General features: G+C 52.5%; 11 protein-coding genes across 11 annotated transcripts; 5 read left to right on the forward strand and 6 right to left on the reverse strand.

Annotated features, from left to right (window-relative positions):
- Window positions 1–894: 894 nt before the first annotated feature.
- On the forward strand, window positions 895–3,227 carry LRP88_01374 (ribosome biogenesis protein ERB1; the record flags this gene model as incomplete). The annotated part of the gene is made up of 3 exons (XM_083238061.1): window positions 895–1,542; window positions 1,597–1,803; window positions 1,923–3,227. 3 exons carry the CDS (start codon window positions 895–897, stop codon window positions 3,225–3,227), a joined length of 2,160 nt encoding a protein of 719 aa, XP_083106566.1.
- Window positions 3,228–3,945: 718 nt separating this feature from the next.
- Window positions 3,946–5,700, reverse strand: LRP88_01375 (uncharacterized protein; the record flags this gene model as incomplete). Its single annotated transcript, XM_083238062.1, has 3 exons — window positions 3,946–5,135; window positions 5,205–5,567; window positions 5,619–5,700. The coding sequence occupies 3 exons, from the start codon at window positions 5,698–5,700 to the stop codon at window positions 3,946–3,948; spliced, it is 1,635 nt and encodes a 544-aa protein (XP_083106567.1).
- Window positions 5,701–6,816: 1,116 nt separating this feature from the next.
- Window positions 6,817–8,361, reverse strand: LRP88_01376 (uncharacterized protein; the record flags this gene model as incomplete). The annotated part of the gene is made up of 4 exons (XM_083238063.1): window positions 6,817–6,837; window positions 6,897–7,531; window positions 7,584–7,999; window positions 8,054–8,361. The coding sequence occupies 4 exons, from the start codon at window positions 8,359–8,361 to the stop codon at window positions 6,817–6,819; spliced, it is 1,380 nt and encodes a 459-aa protein (XP_083106568.1).
- Window positions 8,362–8,818: 457 nt separating this feature from the next.
- LRP88_01377 (mitochondrial 54S ribosomal protein uL10m) lies at window positions 8,819–9,820 on the forward strand (the record flags this gene model as incomplete). Its single annotated transcript, XM_083238064.1, has 1 exon — window positions 8,819–9,820. One exon carries the CDS (start codon window positions 8,819–8,821, stop codon window positions 9,818–9,820), a length of 1,002 nt encoding a protein of 333 aa, XP_083106569.1.
- Window positions 9,821–10,583: 763 nt separating this feature from the next.
- Window positions 10,584–11,318, forward strand: LRP88_01378 (DUF4870 domain-containing protein; the record flags this gene model as incomplete). The annotated part of the gene is made up of 3 exons (XM_083238065.1): window positions 10,584–10,966; window positions 11,051–11,212; window positions 11,264–11,318. The coding sequence occupies 3 exons, from the start codon at window positions 10,584–10,586 to the stop codon at window positions 11,316–11,318; spliced, it is 600 nt and encodes a 199-aa protein (XP_083106570.1).
- A 347-nt stretch (window positions 11,319–11,665) lies between these two features.
- Window positions 11,666–14,108, reverse strand: LRP88_01379 (tRNA ligase; the record flags this gene model as incomplete). The annotated part of the gene is made up of 2 exons (XM_083238066.1): window positions 11,666–11,920; window positions 11,970–14,108. The coding sequence occupies 2 exons, from the start codon at window positions 14,106–14,108 to the stop codon at window positions 11,666–11,668; spliced, it is 2,394 nt and encodes a 797-aa protein (XP_083106571.1).
- Window positions 14,109–15,496: 1,388 nt separating this feature from the next.
- LRP88_01380 (ankyrin repeat domain-containing protein) lies at window positions 15,497–16,147 on the forward strand (the record flags this gene model as incomplete). The annotated part of the gene is made up of 1 exon (XM_083238067.1): window positions 15,497–16,147. One exon carries the CDS (start codon window positions 15,497–15,499, stop codon window positions 16,145–16,147), a length of 651 nt encoding a protein of 216 aa, XP_083106572.1.
- A 4-nt stretch (window positions 16,148–16,151) lies between these two features.
- LRP88_01381 (ribonuclease P 40kDa subunit) lies at window positions 16,152–17,439 on the reverse strand (the record flags this gene model as incomplete). Its single annotated transcript, XM_083238068.1, has 6 exons — window positions 16,152–16,642; window positions 16,703–16,831; window positions 16,885–16,986; window positions 17,041–17,103; window positions 17,155–17,299; window positions 17,359–17,439. The coding sequence occupies 6 exons, from the start codon at window positions 17,437–17,439 to the stop codon at window positions 16,152–16,154; spliced, it is 1,011 nt and encodes a 336-aa protein (XP_083106573.1).
- Window positions 17,440–17,952: 513 nt separating this feature from the next.
- On the forward strand, window positions 17,953–19,440 carry LRP88_01382 (tRNA (guanine-N2-)-methyltransferase; the record flags this gene model as incomplete). Its single annotated transcript, XM_083238069.1, has 4 exons — window positions 17,953–18,066; window positions 18,115–18,962; window positions 19,012–19,217; window positions 19,274–19,440. The coding sequence occupies 4 exons, from the start codon at window positions 17,953–17,955 to the stop codon at window positions 19,438–19,440; spliced, it is 1,335 nt and encodes a 444-aa protein (XP_083106574.1).
- Window positions 19,441–19,741: 301 nt separating this feature from the next.
- LRP88_01383 (glucose-induced degradation complex subunit VID24) lies at window positions 19,742–21,026 on the reverse strand (the record flags this gene model as incomplete). Its single annotated transcript, XM_083238070.1, has 4 exons — window positions 19,742–19,808; window positions 19,860–20,217; window positions 20,270–20,420; window positions 20,475–21,026. The coding sequence occupies 4 exons, from the start codon at window positions 21,024–21,026 to the stop codon at window positions 19,742–19,744; spliced, it is 1,128 nt and encodes a 375-aa protein (XP_083106575.1).
- Window positions 21,027–22,986: 1,960 nt separating this feature from the next.
- Window positions 22,987–23,754, reverse strand: LRP88_01384 (Mago nashi protein; the record flags this gene model as incomplete). The annotated part of the gene is made up of 6 exons (XM_083238071.1): window positions 22,987–23,127; window positions 23,178–23,265; window positions 23,318–23,381; window positions 23,434–23,529; window positions 23,598–23,635; window positions 23,717–23,754. 6 exons carry the CDS (start codon window positions 23,752–23,754, stop codon window positions 22,987–22,989), a joined length of 465 nt encoding a protein of 154 aa, XP_083106576.1.
- Window positions 23,755–23,909: the final 155 nt, after the last annotated feature.

Below are 23,909 nucleotides of genomic sequence, written 5' to 3' on the forward strand. Positions count from 1 at the left end.
ACCTATAAGAAAGCTAGTCTCATTAAAGTTCTAAATATTATCTAATTAAATGCTATACTTCGCGATTATATTTGCTATAAGCTAAAACCACTTATAGATAATAGTTAAATCTTTGTACTTAGCTCTCTAGTAGTTATATTTCTAAAAAAAACGCGTCTTAAGCTCTAGGTATTATCTAATGAAGTTATAAGCCCAACGCGTGCCGACTAGTGGCGCGTCGCGGTCGGCAAGCAATTAATCAGCCATTTCTTTAACACCACGTAGCCGGGGGGGAAATCCTCGCGAATCTAGGTCAAGAATGAAGTGAATAAGGACCTCTTCCTCTAGATCAGATAGCCTGCATGATTTCGTGATGGTATCTCGCCTAGAAAGAATACCCTGCTGCCGACGCCAGAGCGTTGTTAGATTGACTGTATAGATCGTTGCAGCGCGTCGGAGCTTTAATTTTGGGTCATTTTGAAGGGCCTGAAGGGCAAGAAGCATTCTAGCCTCATAATTAGATTGTGACATGCTGGGTGGTTAAGAATCAATTGATCAAATCGAGATGTTAGGTGAGGGATTTTTGGCCAACTTGCTTGCATGGCCAACTTGCTTATCATATACGTTATAATGTTTATAAATATATTTTTTTAATATAAATTATATCTTAATATCTTTTTTAAAAACTATTATAATTTTTTAGCTTTTTAAGTATAGGGGGGCTAAGAATACCTTTAAATCACTTACCTCACTTTGGTTTATTTCCAAGTGTGGCTTGCGCATGGCAGATCCACTTTATCTTCTTATCTTATCGTGCCCAGAAAAAAAATATGTCTTCACAATGCGGTCCATCAGTTTGAATTCTTTCTCGACCAAAGTTACACCCACCGCTGTTCTTTCGCCCATAACCCGCCAATGGCGCCATTAATACCGTCTCGCAAAAGAAAAGGGCCTTCTGAGGCCGCCCCAGTTGATGATGATCTTTCTGGCGTTCAATTAGACGGCGTACTCTCCCAGAGCGAAGACGACTCCGAGGTTGACGAGGACGAGTTCGATGAACTTGACGGTCTGTCTTCTGATGAGGATGTAGAAGACCCCGACGAAGACGAAGACATAGAGGCGCATAGCGACGATGCCTCCTCTGAGCTTGGCGACAGCGCGCGAGCGCTCCCCGGTCTGGATGACGAGGACGATCAGCCGACCTACCGCGTCGTGAAGGATGCCAATGGAGGCGAGCGCTATGAGTATGCCGAGGTCGACCCTGTCTATGACAGCGACGACTCAGATGCCCAAGGCCCCGCGAACACGATTGGCAATATCCCTCTCTCTTTCTATGACTCGTATCCTCACATTGGATATGACATTAATGGAAAGAAGATTATGCGCCCCGCCACGGGCGAGGCGCTCGATGCCCTCCTCGACAGCATCGAGATTCCCAAGGGTTGGACTGGCTTGACAGATCCAGAGACCGGAAAGCCTCTGAATCTTAGTCAAGATGAGCTTGAACTTCTCAAGCGACTTCAGATGAACGAAGTTCCTGATGAGGGTTACGATCCTTATCCTGTGAGTCTCTAACCCATCCCTGGGTCATTCCTGAGCTTTGCTAACCTCTTCCAGGACATGGTCCCGTATTTCACTGGTATCGAGGAGAAGATGCCTCTGAGCGCAGCACCCGAGCCGAAGCGTCGCTTTGTTCCCTCAAAACACGAAGCGAAGCGTGTCGCGAAACTTGTTCGGGCGATCAAGGAGGGAAGAATCCTTCCATACAAGCCTCCGGAGGAGCGGCAACGAGAAGAGGAGGAGAAGGAGGAAGTCTATTACGACGTATGGGCCAACGAGGAGCCTCAGGATCCCCATGTCATGAATATTCCCGCGCCCAAGCTAGCCCCCCCCTGGATACGATCTCAGCTACAACCCCCCCGCCGGAATACCTGCCTACTGAGGAAGAGAAGGAGGCTTGGAAGAACCAGGATCCTGAGGAGAGAGAGAAGGAATACCTCCCCGAGAAATTCGATTCTCTCCGGAAGGTCCCTGGCTACGGCGAGTTTGTCAAGGAGAGGTTCGAACGGTGTTTGGACTTGTACCTGGCCCCTCGAATCAGGAAGAACAGGCTCAACATCGACCCCAACTCTCTTCTGCCCAAGCTCCCGCGGCCTGAGGACCTCAAGCCCTTCCCTACTCTCAACCAGACAATCTTCCGAGGCCACGAGGGTCGTGTGCGCTCTGTGGCATTCAGCCCTGACGGCGAGTTTGTGGCATCAGGAGGCGACGATGGTACTGTCCGCGTTTGGGGTCTCAGCGGCCATCAGGAATGGATGGCCAAGCTGAGCAGCGAGGAGCCTGTCAACGTTGTTCGATGGCGCCCCAACAAGGAGACTCTCATCTTGGCCGCGGCAGCTGGTGAAGATCTCTTCTTCATGATTCCTTCAGTTGCAAGCGATGCCGTGGAAAAGGCGAGCCGCGAAGTCCTCGATGCTGGTTTTGGATACGCAACCAACGGCGCCCAACCCGCCGCCGCCAATGGAGTCAAGAAGGATCCTCCGGCCAAGTGGTCAAGGCCTGGAGCTAAGCTCGAGGATGCCGGTGTACTCCTAAAGGCCACTGTCAGGTCCTTGATCAAGGTGATCAGCTGGCACAGGCGAGGCGAGTTCCTCTGCTCCGTCTCTCCCACAGGACAGCGAAGCTCTGTGGCCATACATACCCTCTCCAAGCACCTCAGTCAGATTCCGTTCCGCAAGCTCCCTGGTCTCGCCCAGACGGCCCAGTTCCATCCCTCAAGACCCCTGTTCTTTGTCGCAACCCAACGAATGATCCGCTGCTACGATCTGCAGCGACAAGAGCTTGTCAAGGTTGTCCAACCTGGTGCCCGATGGATCTCCTCGTTCGATGTCCACCCCGGCGGTGACAACCTCATCGTTGGCTCTTACGACCGAAGATTGCTGTGGCATGATCTGGATCTGTCCGCTCGCCCATACAAGACTATGAGATTCCACCCTGAGGCCATCCGAGCCGTCAAGTATCACCGCAGCCTACCGCTCTTCGCTGATGCCAGTGATGATGGAACCCTCCAGATCTTCCACGGCAAGGTCGTCAGCGACCTTATGGAGAACGCCACGATTGTACCTGTCAAGATGCTCCGAGGCCACAAGGTGATCAACAAGCTTGGTGTTCTGGATGTCGACTGGCACCCCAAGCACCCCTGGTGCCTCAGCGCTGGTGCGGATGGAACTTGCAGGCTCTGGGCGTAATTTGCAGGACATCGTCCAGATAGAAGGGTACCTCGAAGGGCAGTTAGGCCCACGATGGGTTCTACCAGCGATGGCGTTAGGATGTTAAAAAAGATGTCAAATATAGTTGTTCGCTCCATGCTCTAGTTAAGTCTTGTTCTGTGACACCTGAGCCAAACTCGCAAACCGCCCCTTTTCCTCTCTACGACTTGGTCGCGCTCCCACCTGTAGACTACTCTGACGATAGCCTAGCTGATTGTATTTCCATCTAACCATGTCTCTATTACTACGGACATAGCCGTTGAAGCTCGTGTCTGCGTATTAGAAGCCGTAGTTGACATTACACCACAATTGTCCAGTTGACACGCCACACTTAACATTTCATCTATGTTTTATCACCCAAGAAATACCCTTGTGGGTTCTTCTTGACATTCACATCAGCCCCCTACGCGACAGCCCAATATGCAACACATCTCACATTCGTCAAGAAGCGCCAGGGTCAAGAATCCATAGGGCAATTCATAATACATGACTACTTGCTAAAGCAAACGAAGCGCACAATCGCAGCCTGCACGAGACCAGTAATTAAGTGATATCCGATCACTTGGATCTCATCATAATCTTCTTGCCTTTTCTTCACGCTGATAGATGCCGAAACATCGGCCTAGCGTCTTTCAACCGCAGCACACTGTTGCTCGAGGATGTCTTCATCTCATCCAGTACGCCATGCCAAACGGCATTACAGCTCCTCACGAATCTTCTCCTTGGCATCCTCTTCCGTCTCAGCAGCTTTCTGCTTGGCAGCCTCACCACCAATCTTGAGTTGGCTAGTGATCCAGTTCCAAGTCTCTCCGATCTTAGCGAAGAAAGTCTCCGCGGGAGAGTTGGTGCCGTACTTGAAGTACGTAGACTGCTTTCGGGCCTGAGCCTTCAGATCCTCGATCTTGGAACCCTGGGGGACGGGCACGCCATAACTGTCGAGATACGCCTTGAGGTCGGTCTCAGTCCACTGGTCGAAGGCGCTTTGCTTAGCAGACGCAGTCGCAGCGGTGAGGTAGTTGGTGGCAGAAGCCCAAGTAGATCCGCCAGCGGATGAGGCAGAAGAGTAGGCCGATTGGGCGGCACTGTAAAGCTCATCACGGCTGGCATCCTTCTTGTCCACCACCTTCTTGGCAGTTGCATCACCTTGGCTGGAGATGTACTTCTTGAGGTTCTCGTAGCTGAAGTCATCGAAGGTCCACGCGTTACCTCCGTGGGCGGCGACGTGCGAGTTCTTGCGAACAAGAGCCTCGAGCTCATTCTTCTTGGATCCCTGGGGAACAGGAACACCGCGAGCATCAAGGTAGGCCTTGAGTCGGCTGTCAGACCACGTGCCAACCGCCTTGTTGAAAGCGTCTTGGGCGGCGAGTGAGGCACTGTCGGTAGCCTTGGCGTACTGGTTCTGCGCGTTGGAAGTGGCCGCACCAAAGGCCGACGAAGCGCTACCAGCAATATTGTCTCCTAGGATATCGGCACGGTGCTTGCGGACCAAAGCGCGGAGTTCGTTGGACTTGGTACCCTGAGGCACAGCGATGCCATTCTTATCACAGAACTCCTTGAGCTGAGACTCGCTCCAGGCGTCAATGATCATGTCAGTCAGAGTAGCGTAAGCAGCCTGGGCGCTGGCCGTGGCGCTGGCGGCTTGGTCTTGAGCTCGGAGATAAGCAAGGCGAGAGTTGCGGCGCACAGAGGCAATGAGCTTGTCGCGGGTCATTGGCTGGGGAGCAGGGAAACCATGGGTATCGAGCCATTCCTTGAAATCAGACTCAGACCAACTCTCGTATAGCCAGTTTCCAGGGTACGAAACAGCCTCATTGGCCTTCTTAGCAGCAGTCTCGTAGCCAGAACGGGCCTTCTGGAGAAGAGTGTCTCGCTGACGAGGCTGGGGGACTGCAAGCGCTTGGTCAGTACCGTCAAGATATTCAGGGGACAAGTCATTAGCTGAGAGAGCTGGCTTACCAGGGATACCATTCTTGTCACAGAAAGCCTTCAACTGGCTCTCGGTCCATGTGTCGAGGATCCAGTCTCGAACGTTGAGCCAAGCGGACTGGGCGTTGTCCTCAGTCTCGTACCAGTTGGCCTTGACCTGGGACAGCAAGCTGTCTTTGGTGGCAGCGGCCTCTTCTTGGGTCTCTTTGCCCTTGGCTTGCAAATAGGAACTCAGCTGAGCGGTGTCCCAGCTGTTGTATGGGGAGACGACATAGGCATCCCAGTTCTTCTCGAGAAGTGTTTCCAGGTCCTTACGATCGGCGGGGGTGGGATAGGGGATGTCGTGGTCAGAGAGCCAGCGCTCCAACTCGGTCTCGTGCCATTTGTTGTAGACTATATTCTGTTAGCTACAAGCAGTTTGTTATGACAAGGCAGTTGACTTACCAGGCTTAGAGCCGGGGAACCATGTGCTGGCGGCTACGCCGTTGGCGACCGCCACGACAGAGAGGGCAGTCAAGAACCGCATCGTGGTTGCGTCTAGTTCTGCAGGTTAAGAATCGCTGCACTTTGTTGCGAGTAGAAGCACAACAGATTGTCGGGCAATAGGTTAGAGTAGAATAGGAAGGGGTATCACAGAGAAATGGCCGCGACGATGTGGGTGGTTTTTTTTGATGGAGGGGAAAGGAATGAAAACAAATACGCATCAAGGGAGATGAATGTGGGCAGGAAGGAAGGAAGTTGGGAGGGAGAGCAAGCCACGAACTGAGGAATCTATCACGTCACTGTGCCGTTGTCGTGGGTGGCTGGAATCTGGCAGCTGTACACACACGGCAGAAGGTACTGGATACCTATGCATGAGCTCATCAAATCATGAAACAAGGCACCAAATGGTTTCACTGGGTCCTGTATCTGGCTACCTGTCCGTTCGCACAAATCGAGGGGCTCTTCTGCCTCGTCAGCGTCACCACCAGCATCATCATCGTCCATCGTTCATCATCGCGATGCTGTTTGAACAAACAGACCTTGGATGAGAGCCAATATGGGTGCCACCATGACGTAGTTCACCGATCAGCCCCGCACAAGCTCCAGGCCCAACGAGGGAAAGTGCGAGATTACCTAAGGCCACACTGCACAAATCGGTACCTTCCGCTGCCAAACATCGACCCGTGCGAGGCACATGCTTGCTCCAACGGTTAATCCGACTGCAATGATGGGCAATCTCGATCCTTGAATGGAACAAAAGCTCCGGGGGTGGCCTTTGCTTCCTGCGTGAAGATGTCTTTTTGGAGGCGGTACCTGTGCAAGTGACTGTACCTTCAGGATTCCACCACTTCAATAAATCACTGTCTGCTACCAAAACCCATGTCGAGTGCAGCTTCTGACAATCTCCACATCCTTATTACTGACATTCAACACATATGCGCCTCATCAGGGGGTTTCACCTGGTGAGTATGGGGCTTGGTTGCTGGGACAAGTGAACCAAGCAACTGGGGGTTGCATATTTCGTGCCTCGAAACAGGCGGGCATTCGATGCGAGATACTGTTACATTGATCTATGGATGCCGCTGCCTTGTCTATCCCCCAGCGCCCAGGCTTATATGGCCTATATCCCAGCCCATGACATCCCCAATCATCAGCACAATTAAGCGTAGAAGTTGACTGTCTGTACCCCTGAGTTAGCGACTTGGCCATGTAGGTTGGGCTGGATGGTGTGTAACTTACGTCCTTCTTCTTGGCCTGGACTTCGGCGATGGCATCAACATAATGCTCATGTCCGATCTTATTCTTACCTGACCGTAGGGCGATCATGCCGGCCTCCACACACACAGCCTTCAGCATAGCACCGCCGAACTCGTCCGTGCTTCGCGCAAGTTCGCCCCAGTTCACACCCGGGTCGACCTTCATCTTGCGGGAGTGAATCTTCAAGATCTGGGCACGTGCTTCCTCGTTCGGCAAGGGGAACTCGATCTTGCGATCCAATCGACCAGAACGGAGCAGCGCAGGATCAAGCACATCGACACGGTTCGTGGCGGCGAGGACTTTGATCCGGTCATCGGATGCGAAACCATCAAGCTGGTTCAGCAACTCCAGCATGGTTCGTTGCACCTCACGATCACCACTCTTTTCACTGTCGAATCGCTTGGTACCGACGGCGTCCAACTCGTCGATGAAGATGATTGCAGGAGCCTTCTCCTTGGCCAAGGCGAAGCAGTCTCGAACGAGCTTGGCACCATCTCCAATGAACATCTGGACCAGTTGAGGTCCTGCCAGCTTCAGGAATGTAGCATCGGTCTGTGCCGCACAAGCTCGGGCGAGGAGGGTCTTTCCGGTACCGGGGGGGCCATACATCAGTGCACCTAGAATCAGTTAGCACAGTAAAAAGAGTCGGTGGACCAATATCAGCGTTACCTTTAGGGGCCTTGATGCCAATCTTCTTGAATCGCTCAGCCTCCTTCATAGGCCAAACGATAGCTTCCACAAGCTCCTCAATCTGCTTGTCCAGTCCACCAACATCGGTGTACTGTTCTGTGGGCTTTTCATCCACCTCCATGGCCTTGACACGGCTGTCGTACTCGGCGGGGAGGGTGTCCAGAATGAGGTATGAATCCTTGTTGACTCCAATAAGGTCACCAGGCTTCAACTTATCCGCATCGACGAGGCCGATCAGGGGAAGGAAGATTGTTTGGCGGGTGGATGTCTTGATGACGGCTGACTTTCCGACTCGGGTAGCGTCCAGGTCAATGTTGGCGCCCTCCTCAGACGACTCAGCAGTTGGGTCAAGATCAAGTAGCTCCACGACGTTGCCAACGAGGTAGGGGAGTTGCCTGCTTCAGGTTAGCTATAACCATTACCAAACCCACAGAAGATGAGAAACCAACCTGTTGTTGGCAATCTTGTCGACGTTTTCCTTGATCTTCTCTGCCATGGCGGCCTTCTCGTGTGATAATCGGGAATACTCGCTCCTCATAATGCGAGAGTCGTTCTCGAGCAACCGTTTGCGGGTTAGGATGTCTTGTGTGCTGAGTCCAAGAATCTCGTCGTCAAGGATATCATCTTGCTCCTCTTCGGCATCCTGCATGTCCGCATCGCCGTCGGTAGGCTTCTTCTGGTTCTTGTCGCCACCATCTCTCTTGTCCTCCTCCTTCTCCCTGTGATCAAAGTCGTCCAGCTCCTCGAGAGTCGACATGATGGAATGTGGCGTTGGGTATCGGTTTTGGTGAAAGAAAAATGGTTTGATTGAGGGATGAGGTCGGCGCGACAGGTAGGAGGTTTGTGAATGTCGATGTTGAAAGTCGGCCGTGGGTTTAGGAGGTGAAAGCTATTACTACACCCGAGTCTCCAAGACGAAGCTGTTGAGGCAGGCAGTCAGGTCGCGCGTAATCAGCCTGGTTGGCACAGAGCCACAGCACAGCTCGGCATTGGCCCCAGTGGCCTTGCAGGTGGCCGGGGCGCGGCGGTGGGTTGATCCGGGTGCACGGCCCACCCTGCCTGTCGCTCGCAATTGGTGATCGACGGCTGTGATGCTCATGGATTTTTTGATTTGGAGGACGAGCCAGCAACCGTCTCAATTCACGTATGTGCAGACCTCGACTCCAAACATTGGGGTTTCTCATGCTAACCTGCTTCTTTTGCGCTTAGTCATTATGGCCTCCCGGATATCGAGGACTGCCTCGCCCTGCCTGCGCCAATTGTGCAGAGAGTCCCATCTCCCACAGAAGTCATGGGCTTTGGCTCTTCGCACCCTCTCGACGACATCAATCCACTCGGCCGCCGTTTCCGAAGTTCGAAAACCTATCGATCATGCTCCCGCGACGAAGCCCCCGAGTGCCCGGCCAGTTGAGACAAGGAAGAGTCAGCTGATCCGAACTTACACATCACTTCTCCGCACCACACCCTTGATTCTGTTCTTCCAGCACAGTAACCTCACAGCGGTGGAATGGGCTGCTGTTCGACGAGAGCTGAAGAAGGCTTTGTCCGCCGTTCCTCCGCCTAGCGCTGCTCCTGGTACTGAACCAGTCAATATCACTCCCCTCGTTCAATTGCAGGTCCTCCGGACCAACATGCTACGAGTCGCTCTTAAGCTCGTCGAATTCTATGACCCGGAAGCTGCTGCTGCATCAGCAACGACTGCCCGTACGACCCGTGGCCCAGTAGTCCACGATTTGTCCGCAGCTGCATATGATGCGATTAAGAAGGCTGAAATCCCCGAGGATTCTAACTTTGCCCAGATCCAACCCCTCCTAGTCGGCCCCTTGGCTGCCCTGGTGCTTCCTGCGGTGTCTCCAGCCCATGTGGCCGCCGCACTGAGTGTTCTGGCTCCTGTTCCTGGCCAGTTCCCAGCTCCCACAAGGAAGAAGAGTCCCGGTTACCATGATGCCATTTGCCAGAACGGCCTAGCCAAGCTTCTCCTTGTCGGCGGCCGCGTCGAAGGCAAGATCTTTGATCAGTCGGGCATCAACTGGGTTGGAGGTATCGAGGGTGGCCTCGACGGATTGCGAGCACAGCTTGTGGCTATGCTCCAAGGCGCTGGTCTAGGCATTACCAGCACATTGGAGGGTGGAAGTAGAAGCCTCTGGTTGGCACTGGAGGGCAGAAAGGGCCAGCTCGAGGAAGAGGCAAATGGAGGAAAGAAGGAGGAAGAATAAATCTAGCGTGGATTTGTTGGATTTGATGTACCACTAAAATGCCCAATGAGGGCAGTGTATGTGTAAATGTACGAACACTATACGGGGCGTTCTCACCCGTTGAACATGAAAGGCGGCTTGGGATGCTGTATCCGTCTCATAGAGGATCTAGCAGCATGGCTAGTACCTTTCGGCCGCAGTGATCCTACATACCGTTGACCACAAGTCTAAAAACAGCCGCAGCATCTTCAACTTCATGCCTACCGTGGATATTTAAGAAATCTCAACCAAAGGGTTGAAGTTGGCGGTCAAAAGGCTGATTGGCTGAAGGACTCGTTGACAGCCGTTTGGTTGGAACTGTGGCTGGGACTCATGCGTGTGGCTGGGAGCTACCTATCACGGCGTCGTCGCCTCACGTTTACACGAGGAGCTCGAGCAACCTCCATCCATCTCGCGCCCACCCCGCCTCGCTCCTCGACTGATCCCATCTTGCATTTGCATCATCGCCTCCTCCGATAATTGCCCACTACCTCACCTTGGTCTCTTCGTTCATTGGAGCTTCTCGCTTCCAATTGCGACACCTTTCTACCCTCCAAGGCCGCATGTCAACCTTCCACCAGCAACTGTATCCCAAGTTGGCCATCCGTCTGTCCCACTCGCAAACGAGATCTCTTTTGCGCCGAACCTCAGCGATTGTTGCTCCGATATATATCTCGCCTCACCGCACAGTCTGTCGATGCCACTCTCCGCCCTTTCATAGAAAACCAACGTATTCTCTCCGACCATGGACTTCGCTCCCTATCAATCTTCTCCGCCCGAGCACTCGCGCGTGACCTCTCCCGAACACGCCTCTCCCCGACCCTCCTACGACGCTAGACGATCCTTCTCCCCGGTCGCTTCCCCTCCGCCCCTACAACACCCCCAGCCACAACGAGGATGGGGAGGTTTTGATGGACAGTCCGCTGGATGGGCTGCCATTAGCCCTGACAACAGGGCCTTTGGAGCTTCAAGTACTATGCCTGGAGCATATCCTGTTGCAGAGGTCAGCGAGTTTGATACAAGTTTGGGAATGCGCCTCGACTACGAAGCTTGCCTGGCATATGTCGCGTTCCCACCCCTTGGAGCAATCATACTCCTCATCCTAGAACGAAACAGCGACTATGTGAGGTATGTTCACGCTTGCCAAGAATCTCGAAGCTGTGCATGATAGGAATGCACAGAAATTATACCAGGTGCTAACCCTCCCTTCAGATTTCATGCTTGGCAATCAGCGCTGCTCTTCACCGCCATTATGATCTTCCATCTTGTCTTCGCATGGTCAACCTTCCTGAGTTGGCTGTTCTTCCTCTGTGATATTGCCTTAATCGCCGTCCTTACACTAAGGGCCTATAGAGATGCTGAGATACTGGATAGGTATGTGCTGCACGGCCATGCAAGACGGCATCACCACTAATATTCTCGCAGGTTTGAAGTACCCTTCTTTGGGGCCTTAGCAAGCCGATTCCTTGATGATGAGTAGAAAGCGAAGTGTTTCAACAGAGTCGGTGTGTCAACTGGCTGTCTGTTTAGTTATGAACCTAGAATACCCCTTTGCAATTACTGGATGCGAGACATGGACCCTAGTGCGGGAGATGTGATTTTTGATGTCGTCATAGAGAGACCCTTTTACATGTCTGGAACAGGTGCAGCTAGAAGCAATACACCGCTCAAAGCAATGACGTTACGATTCAACGATGATTTGGGTAGCGGAAAGCCCTTCTAGTTGTGTTTCGTTCTACAGTCCCAGTTTCAACTGCCGAAATTCCACATGACGACGCCGCTTCCCCTCTAAATATCTCCCCAGCCCATGAAAGCTGTATTTTCCCTTCAAAATCTTGCCAGTACGGGTGCAACTGTGCCCTTAAGTACCGGCTTTTCGGTGAAGACGATCTCGCCAATCTGGGTTTCTGGGGAGCTACCCACTTCCAACCATCGGGCAAGTAAATCGTTGCTCTCTTTTGGCTTCACCGAGTCATCTCGAGTTCCAACCGTGATGTGAGCGACACGGTTGACACAATGCCACTGATCATCTTGATCTGACAGGCGGACAACGATGGCCATGATGCGGTCATCGAACACAACCTGCGTAAAGTTAGGGCCTTCATCTAGAATTACCCGTCGTAAGACTTACCCGCTCAAGCATCACATCGCACTCTCCCAGCTTTCCTTCAGGGTTTCCAGTCGCCTCTACTTGGTTTTGAAGCAGAGTGTACTTGTGCCACAGATCAGGGTGGTCCTTGCTAGCCGCTCGGTGCAGCAGAGTAACGTGAAATTTGGGCTGCACACGCCGTGTCTGTTTCAGTTGCATGTAGAACCGGGAAGTTGATGAATCTGCGCCCTTGAAAGCTCGCTCTAGGACAGCATTAACCTCTTGGCTGGAGACAGAAACAGACAAATACTCCATCTTCCTCTTCTTCTCTGCCTTCGTTTGTTGCTGCTGCTGCTTATTGTTCTTTTTGCCACGGTCAGGAATGTCATGCCTGAAGTCAGGCTTGTATCCCAGGGCGAATTCAATGGCATCGTCAAGTGCCTCGGGTGAAGGGACTTCCTTGACCAGGTTCGGGAAGAACTTGTGCAACTGCGTGACAACAGTCTCGAGATTCTGTCGACTGCCCGCCGTTGGGTCGAGATCAATGACGACATCAAAGCCGTCGTCTGGGCGGGCGTGGGGGTTGCAAGGTTCGAATCTGTTGATGAATCCTTCCATAACACCGAGGAACTTGTCCTTGTCGCTTGCGGCATGGATAGTCTGGTGGTTATCTCCTCGAGCAATGATTCTCTCCTGGGTGACTTGTCGGATTGCATCGATCGACTCCTCGTCGTGCTTGAAGTTGAGGCAAACGAGCTTGGCTGTGGCATGCTGAAGCTTGACATCAGTGATAATTTGCTTTCGTTCGTGTCTCTGTGCATTGTTTCGGTCTGCAATCACAGCATCATGGTCGTTGAGCTCATTCAATACCAACTTCGTAAACCGAGGAGGACGGCCCTTGCCCGAGATGTTGTCGTTCTGAATATGGCCCCATCCGAAGAGGTGTGTCAAACCCATAGCAATTGTCGTCTTTCCACATCCGATGGTAGCAATGGGGCATAGGATCACGTCACGAGTGACTTCAGTCATGACAAGGGGATCCAGCTCGTCCATATTGGCTGCATCTGCGCCCTTGAGGTTCTTGAAGTTCAAGAAATCGTTACGCAGTGAGATAATGCCGTGATTGTTGTTGTAATCCTTAGCCAGCTTGGGATCCGCGGCCAGACGCCTCCGAGCGTAAAGCAGGTACTCCTCAGTGATCTTGGTGTGCTTCTTGAACTTGGGCTGTTTTCCGGAGATCAAGGCCTTGGTGCACTCTCGCCACTGGCGGTACATGAGATAAGGCTCCTCAAACTTGTACTTAAAGAACCAGTCACGGTAGGGGACCGAAGAGGGGTCGTGGGACATTCTGCAGCGGACGACGAAACCCTCCACATCACGGCCATCGTGGGCTCCCGTTTCGGCCACTTCTTCGAGGAAAGTCTTGACTTGCTGAATGTCGTCCATCATGATGAGACCCGTCTTTCGAAAGGCCCACTCGTCGGCAAACTCTTGGACGAGGGGGCTAGGATATGTGGCAAACTCGGGCATGTTGAGGTTGAGTCCATGGAGATATAGGCCTGCCTTATCAGGACCGTAGGCCAGAATGTGCTCTTCGAATGTGTCATCGCATAGTTCGGCGACAGCAGTGACATTTCTCTTGCGGAGCTCTCGTGCCAAATCTCTCTTTGTCTTGCCGATGGCAGCCAGTTGCTGCTCAAGACGCTGCTCACCCGCGCTCGCATGGCTAACCTGAATGTCTGACCGATCACCAGTAGAATGCTTGCTGCAAACAATCAGAGTCTCATCCTCAAGGCCAGCAATGAAGATGATGCAGCCGTTCTCCTTGAGAGTCAATTCATAGGGGCCCTGGGTTCGCGTGAAGATGTTCTCCCACTTTGTCTCATGGACCTCGTCGGTATTGAAGAACTTGTCGTAGCCTCTCACGGCGATCTCGGGCCCATCCCTCCTCGTCTTTGCCGTAAAGAGGCCTCGAGCATAAGTAGGCATGTCGCGTCGCTTGTAGTCCCAGTCTTGCATCCTCCAAGAGTCGACCTGGATGCCATCCTGAGATCCCTTGACGTCATATGTCGTCTTCTTGACCGAGAATCCTCCACGTCGCTTCTCTTTCCGAGAGTTCTCTAGGGCATGCAGCAGGCTCGAGACGGCCTGGGGGTCCTGAGGCATGTAAGGAGCAGCCATTTTTTCGATGCCCGTGGACGGGGTGCTGAGGATTCGGCGGTTTGTAATGGCTCTACTGACAGATGTGAGAAGAGATCGAAGTGAAAGGAGAAAGTTAGTGGGCATATGGAGTTGGAAAGCAGTGATACCTCAGGCAAGATGTTGGTCTTGCTCATATGAGGGGCAGGCGTTTGTTTGATTGTGCATCGGGGTTGCCTGAGTAGCTGCAGTTGCCCGGCTGAAGCAAACAAAACACGAGACTGTTTTTCGAGACTCAAAATCTCGGGGAATTTGGATAGACACCTACCCTTGAGTTATTTGCAAGAAATGGAGGCTTGGACAGAGGCCAGAGGATATCTGAGTATCCGCCCTGTGTTGGTGGAATGTGCTTGACGAAGCCGTTTTAGACTGAGGGTGAGGTCAAGTAGGGACGGCCAAGTCCGATATGGTCTGCTTGGGTGGATATCAAAGGGCCGCCATAGGGCTCCTTTATATGATCAGCTTGCGGGTTGATGCCCGGGTTCAGACCACTCGCAGCGGTGGCGGATGGTTGTGTGGGTTAGGTATTGATTGGAAACTGCCTTGGCGCACCGCCTCAGACCGGTGCTTGCAGTCTTTAAAATGAGTCAGACCGCAGGGAACACAGGCAACGAAGGCCTAGGGTATTGGTTCGTCTTACGGACCGGGTGAGATTACTCGCCTAGTTCGACGGAATAGGAGCGAAAATTGACTGTCAAGGTTGTTTTGGGTAGCATGAGGATCGCTTGTCAATACCAGGTGCCCCAGCTGGCTCCCGTCGCCTTACCCTAAAGATCCTGGCCGAGACGGCGGGATGCGTCACGCCGTTTGTGGCTGAAGAATTCGGGGTCGGTTTGTGACTCTGAATCTTGTCCTTCGATGGTGGGTGAACGGCGTGTCAGGCTAATGCATTGAGATGTGCCTTGAAGCCTTTGAGCTGTTAGATAGTGCTCCGAATTCCTATTTTCATGATCATGGTGATGGACCCCGCGGTCTCATGCACGACATGGCATGACGCACTACTTCCAAGTGGGCAATTCCCATCTACTGAGCTCCCTACGCAGCACCTGTGTGTATTAATAAATATTCAATAAGCCAAATACCTTTCACACCCTCTTCTTTTCTCCAGTCTATCTCACCCAGTAGGCTGTAACGGATCTATGCCAAGGGCCGGCGCACTGTACAGAGATAGAACCCTGTTAAACTCCATTCGCTGAGCCACATGCAAGCTACCCCGCCAAAAATCTTCTGCATCACACCAAAGATTTGAGCTCGCGTTGGACGATTTGCGCCTGGAACACCTAGAATCCGATACTTCGCTTTGGTTTTCAGCTACCGTGCGCCATCACAGCATCTTCGACTCGATCCCATACACTCAATTGCCTGCGAACATGTCGAACCCGAACGTGTACCTCTTGGCTGCCGATAACGACCCCGCGTTGTTGCCCCTCCTTCGAGAAAAGCCTGCCTTGGCCGCCTCACAAGATGAACACGGCTACTCCCTTGTCCACGCCGCTGCCAGCTATAACCACCTCAACCTCCTCCGAGCGCTTATTCGCGAGTTCAGCGTGGACGTCGATCTGAAAGACGAGGACAATGAAACCGCACTGTTTGTCGTTGAGACTGTGGCTGCTGCCAAGATTCTTGTCGAGGCTGGTGCAAATGTGAACCACAGGGGCTCCGAAGGTTTCACAGCCCGAGAAAAAATCGAGTCCGAGGGCGATTTCCCTATCGTTGCCGAGTACCTAGCTAGAATTGAAGCAAAACAAGCCAACGACACTGCATCAACCGCGGCCGCCGTCTTGCCTGAAGCTATTCCCCCGCCTCCGGAAGGCATGAAGGTAACCGTTGGTACGATGGACGAGAGCCAGGACATTCCCGAAGATGTTGATCCCGAATTTCGGAGACGGATCGAAGAGCTGGCCGGACGCGACGACTTCAACACCCCTCAGGGCCAGGCCGAGTTGCGAAAACTGGTCGAAGACGCTATCCTGGGAGAGGGCATTGGCGACGAGCGGAACGTGCGATCGAAGCAAGGATAGATGCTCATTCAAGGGATTTCGTTTCCCACATGATGTACTTTCCAGCTGCGACAGACGGCCGAAGAATGGTGAGATCATCACTGTTACCCGCGACACTCTTTGAGAAGCGCGTGGCGCTGAGGGAGAACCACATTTCCGAAGGGCACACGGCCAGGACGTCCATAAGCAAACCATGAAGCCACTGTGCCGAAATGAATCCTTGCCAGCTCAACTTGCAGACCTTGCGGTTGTTGTGGGTGTCCCCCGGTACGCTGTATCGCGATAGATAGGAGTCAATGCTATCTTGGGGTTCAACTCGTGGGCTTGCCAGACGGACTAGCGACAGCCATTCGTAGCACTCTGTTGCGAAATGCCCGAGGCCCTCGCGATCGATGTTGGTAAGGATTTCAGGGTCTACGTCCAGGCTTGGTTGAACTACGGTAGAGTCTCGACTAATGCCTGGCGACGAGGTGTAGCCTGTAGGAAAGAACTGCTGTAATGGATCTGGATTTGGCGCTATGAAACGCGACATTAATGTGGGACCATACTTAAGGAGGCTCCGGGTGAGATACTCACTCGTTTCTGTGTTATTGCAAAAGAGCCAGGTTGTGGGCTTGTTGAAGACTGTCTTGCAGGCATAGATCAACCGGTCAAATCCCTTCTTCCCACGAAACATCGTTGGGTCTCGAAGGTTGTATGATACAACTGTCTGATTAGCATTTTCGGGAAGAAGACAAATTTGACGCTCAATTTCTTACCCCAGCGTGGCTTTGATCCCCTTCCACCCTTGGCCCCGTATGGCTTCCCGACCAAGCCGGCACGTTCATATGTTTCCTTGTCAAGATACATGGTGAGAGTACCTAGGGAGTTACCGTGAGCTTATGCTTGTTAGGATGTTATGTCCGGCGTGGTACCTTCATGTAATGTGAAGAGTGTGCCGACAGTCGACTTGCCCTCTGAGAGCATGAGAATATTTCCTAGGAAACCGGCTTAGCACACACGGCCGTAGGCGAGAATGACATACATACCCTTTTTGATGTACTCATTGAAGAAATCACCCTGTAAGATATCACCAAGAGTCATGTTGACCTTGTAGTATCGAGGGTGCTTCTGCGTGTTGTTGAGCTGCTCAAGGATGACATCGCAAGCCTCTATGGGAAGGATGAGGTCGATCTGGAGTCCACTCAGCTTGTGTACTATTTAGTCTTCAGGGACCACAGATTGAAATATACCTTGTGTATAAAATCCAGTGACATGATTGCCGACCAAGGCTTGCCCTTCTTAGGGGCTTGGTTTTGGTCAACATGACCCATGGTGCCGTATGTGACGAAGCATTTTGGCGACTGGTAAATGGACGGAGCAGCAGCAGGAAACATCACTAAGTGAAAGCTGCAGATCTCTGCTTATGTGTTTTTTTGTAAGGATGAGCCGCAGATGTTTTCCCCAAGGATGTTGGTTGAGAGCAAGCTGGTGGCACTTGGGAAAGCGCAGAAATGGCACTGATTTCTTAGCCGGGGTTTCGTCGGTGAATTTTTCCCTCTCACAAGATCATGATCCAAAGAGTTTGTGCAAGCGACCGCAGCTTAACATCAGCACATTCACCTCGACAAGGGATTTTGAGAATTCTTCTTCTCGAGCTCTGATATAGGTCTTTTTCTGTCGAATTTGATCCCGCAAACATCGCTGCAAAAGAAGCTATCCGCCAAAGAAGTCGTTCACGGTTTTGGCATTTTCGCTGATCCCCCACCATCACTTTCATCTCATGGATCTAAAGTGAGCCGACTTTTATTACTCCTCAACCAAATATCCACGAAGAAAAAGTCGAGATGGACTTTCTCATAAAATTTGCGCAGGCGCACGAATCCTTTCGGGTCGCCGAAATCGAGGCGCTGGCGCTCGTCGAGGGTCTTGACATGAAGATTATCGAGTATAGCGAGGATGTGCGTCCACCCACAAATGTATCTAGACTCCATACTTACCGTGAATAGTCCCCCTTCTGCGTTGTACAGCTGCCTTCGGTGGAGGCAGCCAAGAAGCTGATCAAGAGATCTATCCTTGCCCAGTCTATTCATGAACTCTGGGGCCGTGGAAGCACTCTAGAAGATGTCCACCATGCCGTCAAGTCAGACACATCGCATCTTTGGGACCAGTACATGGAGAAGTCGTTCAGGTTTGAGGTCGAGCCTTTTCAAGGCTCCCGCTCTGCGAAGAAGAGACTTGAACTCATCAACTCTTTTCGGTTCTTGGGCTGGAAGGGGCCTGTCAAAATGTCAAACCCTGACAACTTGTTCACCATCTTTGAGATGTGGCCGTTCAACAGCGTCCCTCTTAACATCCCAGATCCTAGAGCTATTTACCTTGGTCGTTACGTCGAAAGCTCATCTCGAGAAATTCTGGTCAGATTTGACTTGAAGAAACGGGGGTACATCTCTACTACCAGCATGGATTCAGAGCTTGCCCTGGTCACTGCCAACATCGCACTCGCTGCTCCAGGCAAACTCTTTTACGACCCCTTTGTTGGAACAGGCTCATTCCCCGTGGCCTGCGCTCACTTTGGCGCTCTGGCCTGGGGTAGTGATATCGATGGCCGGAGCATTCGCGGCGAGGGTGGAAAGAAGAGTCTGCTGGGGAACTTCCAGCAATATGGCCTGACTTCTTGCCTGGGGGATGTATTCTCCTCAGACTTGACCAATTCGCCCATCAGGAGACAACGAAGGACATGGGATGGGATCGTCTGCGACCCTCCGTATGGTGTCCGAGAGGGACTCAGAGTGCTGGGTCTCCGAGACCCTGAGAAAACACCCTGGTTGATAGAGCAAGGGAAGGAAAGGGGAATGTTCGTGGCCTTCCAGGACCGTTGTCTCACCTGAAGCTGACTCTTGCAGGAATCCCGACTACGTCCCGCCAAAGAAGCCATACAGCTTTCTCATAATGCTCGACGACATTCTCAACTTCGCAGTGGACACACTAGTTGACAACGGCAGACTCTCGTTCTGGATGCCAACCGCTAACGATGAGGAACTCGAGATCACAGTACCTACCCATCCCTGCCTCGAGATTGTTGTAGTCTGCGTCCAGCCTTTCAACAAGTGTAAATTTCTTCCCGATGACTCCTCCTCGTTCTTGACACAAGCTGACGCTATACAGGGTCAAGAAGACTCATCACTTACCGCCGGTTGCCCGACTCAGAAGTCTCGCAGCCTGCTCTCGAAGCCTACGCAAGCCGACAGAAGCTTACGGTCAACGGAACATCAGCAGATGAACTTAACCCATTTCGGCGTGGATATTTCAATAAGTTCGAGGCTGACGAATAACCCTCAAGTACAGGAATGATCTCGCTCTGCTCCCATCAAACATTTCCCGTGCTCCGCTTTCATATGTGATAGGCTCCCAGAAAACCCAAGCCTTGTGAACCAACTAAAAAAAAATACTCGCGTAGGCCCGTCAAGACGTCATAACAAAACGGGATCATGCCCAACCCGCTTCCCATCTATGTGTTGCTGTATATCAATATGGATATTTCCGACCAAGCCCAGCCAAGACGAAGTAAGAAACAAGCAGAGTGCCCTGGGCACCACCGCATTCGGAACGTGTTAGGTTCCAAGACATTTGTGCTCAACGAAATTCGGTTGCGGCAAAACAGCCCCGGTCAGGGACATGCTTTAGCTCCAATTGCTGGAACCTGAAAATGAGGTTAGCAAAGATACGTCATTATCTGGCTGAGGATACCAACTTTTCGCTCTTGGAGTGAAAGTAGATGCCGCTGACTTCACCCTTGACTTGGTTGAAGCAGATGTAGTAGAAGCCCTCGAAGCTGGCACCTGTTATGGTGCGGACTCTGTGATCAGGGACCAGGAAGTGCTCCTTCCACCGCATAAAAATGGTTTCCCTCTGAGCGGCATCACGAATCGTGACGGGTCCCTTTCGAGCCTGCTTCTGGAATGGGCGGAAGGCGGCGAACTTGGCCCAGTGGCTCAAGTCAACCTTGCTGTTTGCACCCCAGTTTTCATGCTGGGTGTAGAAGCTGTATTTGGACCCAATGATCTCGCCTTCAAAGTATGTCGTGAGAGTTGGGTGGTCCTCAGTTAAGCCTTTTCAACGGTCAGTGTTGTGCGACTGGACATGGCATCTATTGCTCCTGACCTTGAATGCGGAGATATCCGCAGAGAAAAGACTCGCGCATGTCGACATGCTTGATCTCAACCTGAACATCGTAGACTTGACGCTCAGATTGCTGTGTGCCGTGGAATCGGCTACCCGAGCGTAGGTATGATGATGGTGATGAAGGAATTGTCTGCTGTTGTCAGATGGTTGCGCCATGCCAAGAGGGCGCGGTGGTGTAACTCACCCGCATGCACGAGAAGTCGGCTCCCATCGATGGAGCCCAGAGCTCATCTTCTTGCGCATCCGCATCAATCCACTCCAACTCGCGGTTCGGCGAGCCTCTACGGCTGGACGGCGCGCGAGATATGGTTTCGGTTTCGGAGGTTTGTCTTGTGTTTGAGGATTCCTGGCTCAGCTGGCTGCCGATCTCGGCGTCTCGACCCTTGGTGACGTCGGAACTGGGCCCGCTGGATATGGGAGATGTGACTGCGGTGTTGGCAGATTGGGGTCGGGGAGACATGGTAGATGATCTCGTCGATGGGTCATCGGATGAGCGTCCCTCGTACATGACGGTGTCGTCGCTCGCTGGGCCTTCGGGTGCGGGCGGCGCGTCAACGGTGAGCGGCGAAGCGTCAAGCGTGGGTTGAACACCCATGTCGTCGTTGTGGTCTTGGACGGCCTCGCGCGACTGCCAGGAAGGGCGCTGCTGATGTTGGACGTCGTCAGGGCAGGTCGAGAAGCTGTAGGAGCGAGGCGACGACGCCTCAGCGGGCGGATTGGATGATGGAGTTGGCATCGTGTGCGACGTAGGATGAAAGACGAAGCAATTAAAACAAGAATGAGCAGATGAATAAAAGAGCAAACGGTTGTAAAGAAGATGGCCGAAATCCAGGGTATCAAACAGGCCGATAGACGATGCAAGGTGGGAGAAGCTGGCCTGACGTAGAAAGCTCGTAGGGGTCGCAGAGAGGAGAGACAACCAACTTGGTGCCAGTCACCAAAACGGGTGGCGATCTCGGGGGGAGGAGACTAGAGTCGAGGAAGTAACGGTAAAAGTTAAAGGCGGAACAACAGCCAGTTCAGAAAGCAATAGCAAAGGCGCCCATCACACAAGTTGTAGTAATACAAAAATAAATAAAAAGGCCACAAGAGTTGGGATCGAGCAACTAAGTAAACTCAGGCATGCCAGATCGCAAATGGGTCGATGGCGAGAAAAAGGGTCAAGTCGGTGATGATGGGCTGGCCTCTGGCTTTTCATGGGGAGACCTGGCGAGCCCTGGGAAGCGCACGCGAGCCTGATTTGCTGGCATCCGGGGTCTTGAAGCGGTTGCGTGGAGACCTCCTAGATGGAGCGGGCCTCTAAGGGCTGATGCTGTGTCTTTAGTTAGGGGACTTGCAGGTGCTAAGGTTGCGCTTCGCTGCGCTGCGCTGGATGGAGGCATCCGTTGGTTGTGATGGAGGATGGATTTGTGCCGACGGGCGGGAGGGACCTTAACCAACGCTACACCATCGTGTCCGTCGCAAAGGTACCTGGGGTACAGCTGTAGCTTTCCCCGGGCGCCATGTACCTTGGCGAGAGCGGATCCAACTCTCCATTTTCCTTTTCCCCTTGGGCGCGATGCAGAGATGAGATGCTGTGTCAAAACCCAGGGGTTCACTTCTATGTACAACACAACACGGACCAGTGGAACCTTGGCCGTCATCATCATCAGCTCGATGAGAATCGTCTGATAATTAGAGTCCGTCTCGGGATTTAGAAGCAAGGCCTGGTGTCTGAGGGAATCTCGGGAGTCATCTTGCCTGGATCTCCCATGAAAATCATCACACCAGACGGCCTTCTCAGCGACCTTCTTCTCGAGCAATAGGATCTGGGCTGCTCCCGTTCCGTCCCCAGAGGCGCCATCGGCCAGCCCCAGCGCCTCCTTTAAAGCGCCCCCCACCGTGTTCCCGCCTGCATTCACATGGGGTGATGAGCTGCGAGAAGACATGATACACGCCAACTCCGAGACCGTTTCGTTGGCATGATCCGAAATCATACAATTCCTGGATCTGACGGGCCTAGCCGGCCGACGGGTGTTTCTTCACCCGCGAAGTCTCCGCCACATCTATGTATCCATCATGCCCTCCCACTCGCCCAAGTCTCGGATGCAGGCTCAAGAATGACAACCCAGGACCAGGCCATCACTTCATCCATCCTTGGCATCTTCCTTGACCGCCCCGAAATTCACGTGTGAGCCCCAACGTCCGAGCGCGTATTGTCCTTTGGACTCGGGTGCGTGCAGGGAGCGAGGCTGGAAATATACGGAAGAGGGCAGATAGCATGATTTGACATTGCGTTGTTAAACGCGATTGGCATTTTTCTCAAAAACCTCCATCTCATGTCGTACCATGTCTTCCAGGGTTTCCAGGGTTTTCCCAACATGCCGCGCGCACGCGATTTTCACCCTCTTGCCTTTGCCTCTGATCGGAAGCTTGTATCTGAGCTATGGTACTGTGGCAGCCCATCCTTGGTTGCTGATGACGCTTAGACGCTTGACAGCTGCCTGTTGTGAACCTCTCTTCTCCAAATCTCCATGTTGTACTCCGTAGACATCTTCCCTGCCCATCGATGAGTTCCCACACCGTTCTTTTGACATTCCAGGGTATCGTTCGCCAGTACCAGGTCATCCATGCTATTATCCAGACTATTGCCTCAACTTACGCCGGATGCCGAACAGTCTGTGCCACATCCCCTCGCGCTTGATCATGATGATCCCTTAGATGGGCTTGATCTTGAAGTGCAAGGCAATTAGGCTGAAGACGAGTGCCTTTAAGTCTTGGACAAGGTAGTAGAATACTCGCAGGCCTTCGGGGTCGGCGGATTCTGTCACATCAACCAGAGATCCTATCTTGGCAGTCTGTCTTTACTGTTAGTGTATTGCCCTGGGGAACAAGCCTGGCCACTGACCTCGAACGCGATATGGTCATTTCCGATGCGGATTTCCAACTCCTGTCGCCCGTCCTTGTTCTTTTGTGGCCACTTGGAATCATCTTCCCTACACGGGGTTAGGTATAATCGAGTGGTATCGTGGATGGGGTCTCGCGTACTTGGTGATTTCGCTGGCCTTGATAATGCGCTTGATCTCGTCAACCACGACAGAGCTCACACACACTATGGAGCCGTTAGAGACCATCACCTCCAAGTTTCCGCCAAGAACGCTTACTTTCTTTGCGAATCAAGCTATCATTTCGGTAGTTGGAGTTGTTTGCATATCTCGCGACCGCGCTCCGACCATCGCCAACGACTCGGAAATCGAATTCTAATTGCGTTCGGTGTCAGATCGTGGTTATGAACGGTTACATAAGGAGCAGTCCAAGCAATTCGTACCCAGGAATTCGTGACCGAAGCGGCCCATGTGGCCGGAACTGTTTACAGACGTCATTAGCAATGGATCATGAATGCGACAAGGCGGTGGAGCATCAAGATGGACGAATGGCAAGACATACTAATATCGAAGGTAGAACGGCTCGTTTGAGGCAGACATTGTGGCGACCGTAGGTAGACTGGGAAGACCGCCGAAGTCGTCAGGCTGGGGAGAAATAGAAATGCTGCGCTTAGGATCGCAAGGCTGAGGAGGGATCGCGGGACAGGAAGAACAGGCACGGTGAGAGGAGAGTGCACGGACCCCATTGGCGGGGC

Source organism: Fusarium phalaenopsidis (assembly GCF_050370095.1).
Source record: "Fusarium phalaenopsidis strain FUZ10S chromosome Unknown contig_32278, whole genome shotgun sequence".
Taxonomy (NCBI): domain Eukaryota; kingdom Fungi; phylum Ascomycota; class Sordariomycetes; order Hypocreales; family Nectriaceae; genus Fusarium; species Fusarium phalaenopsidis.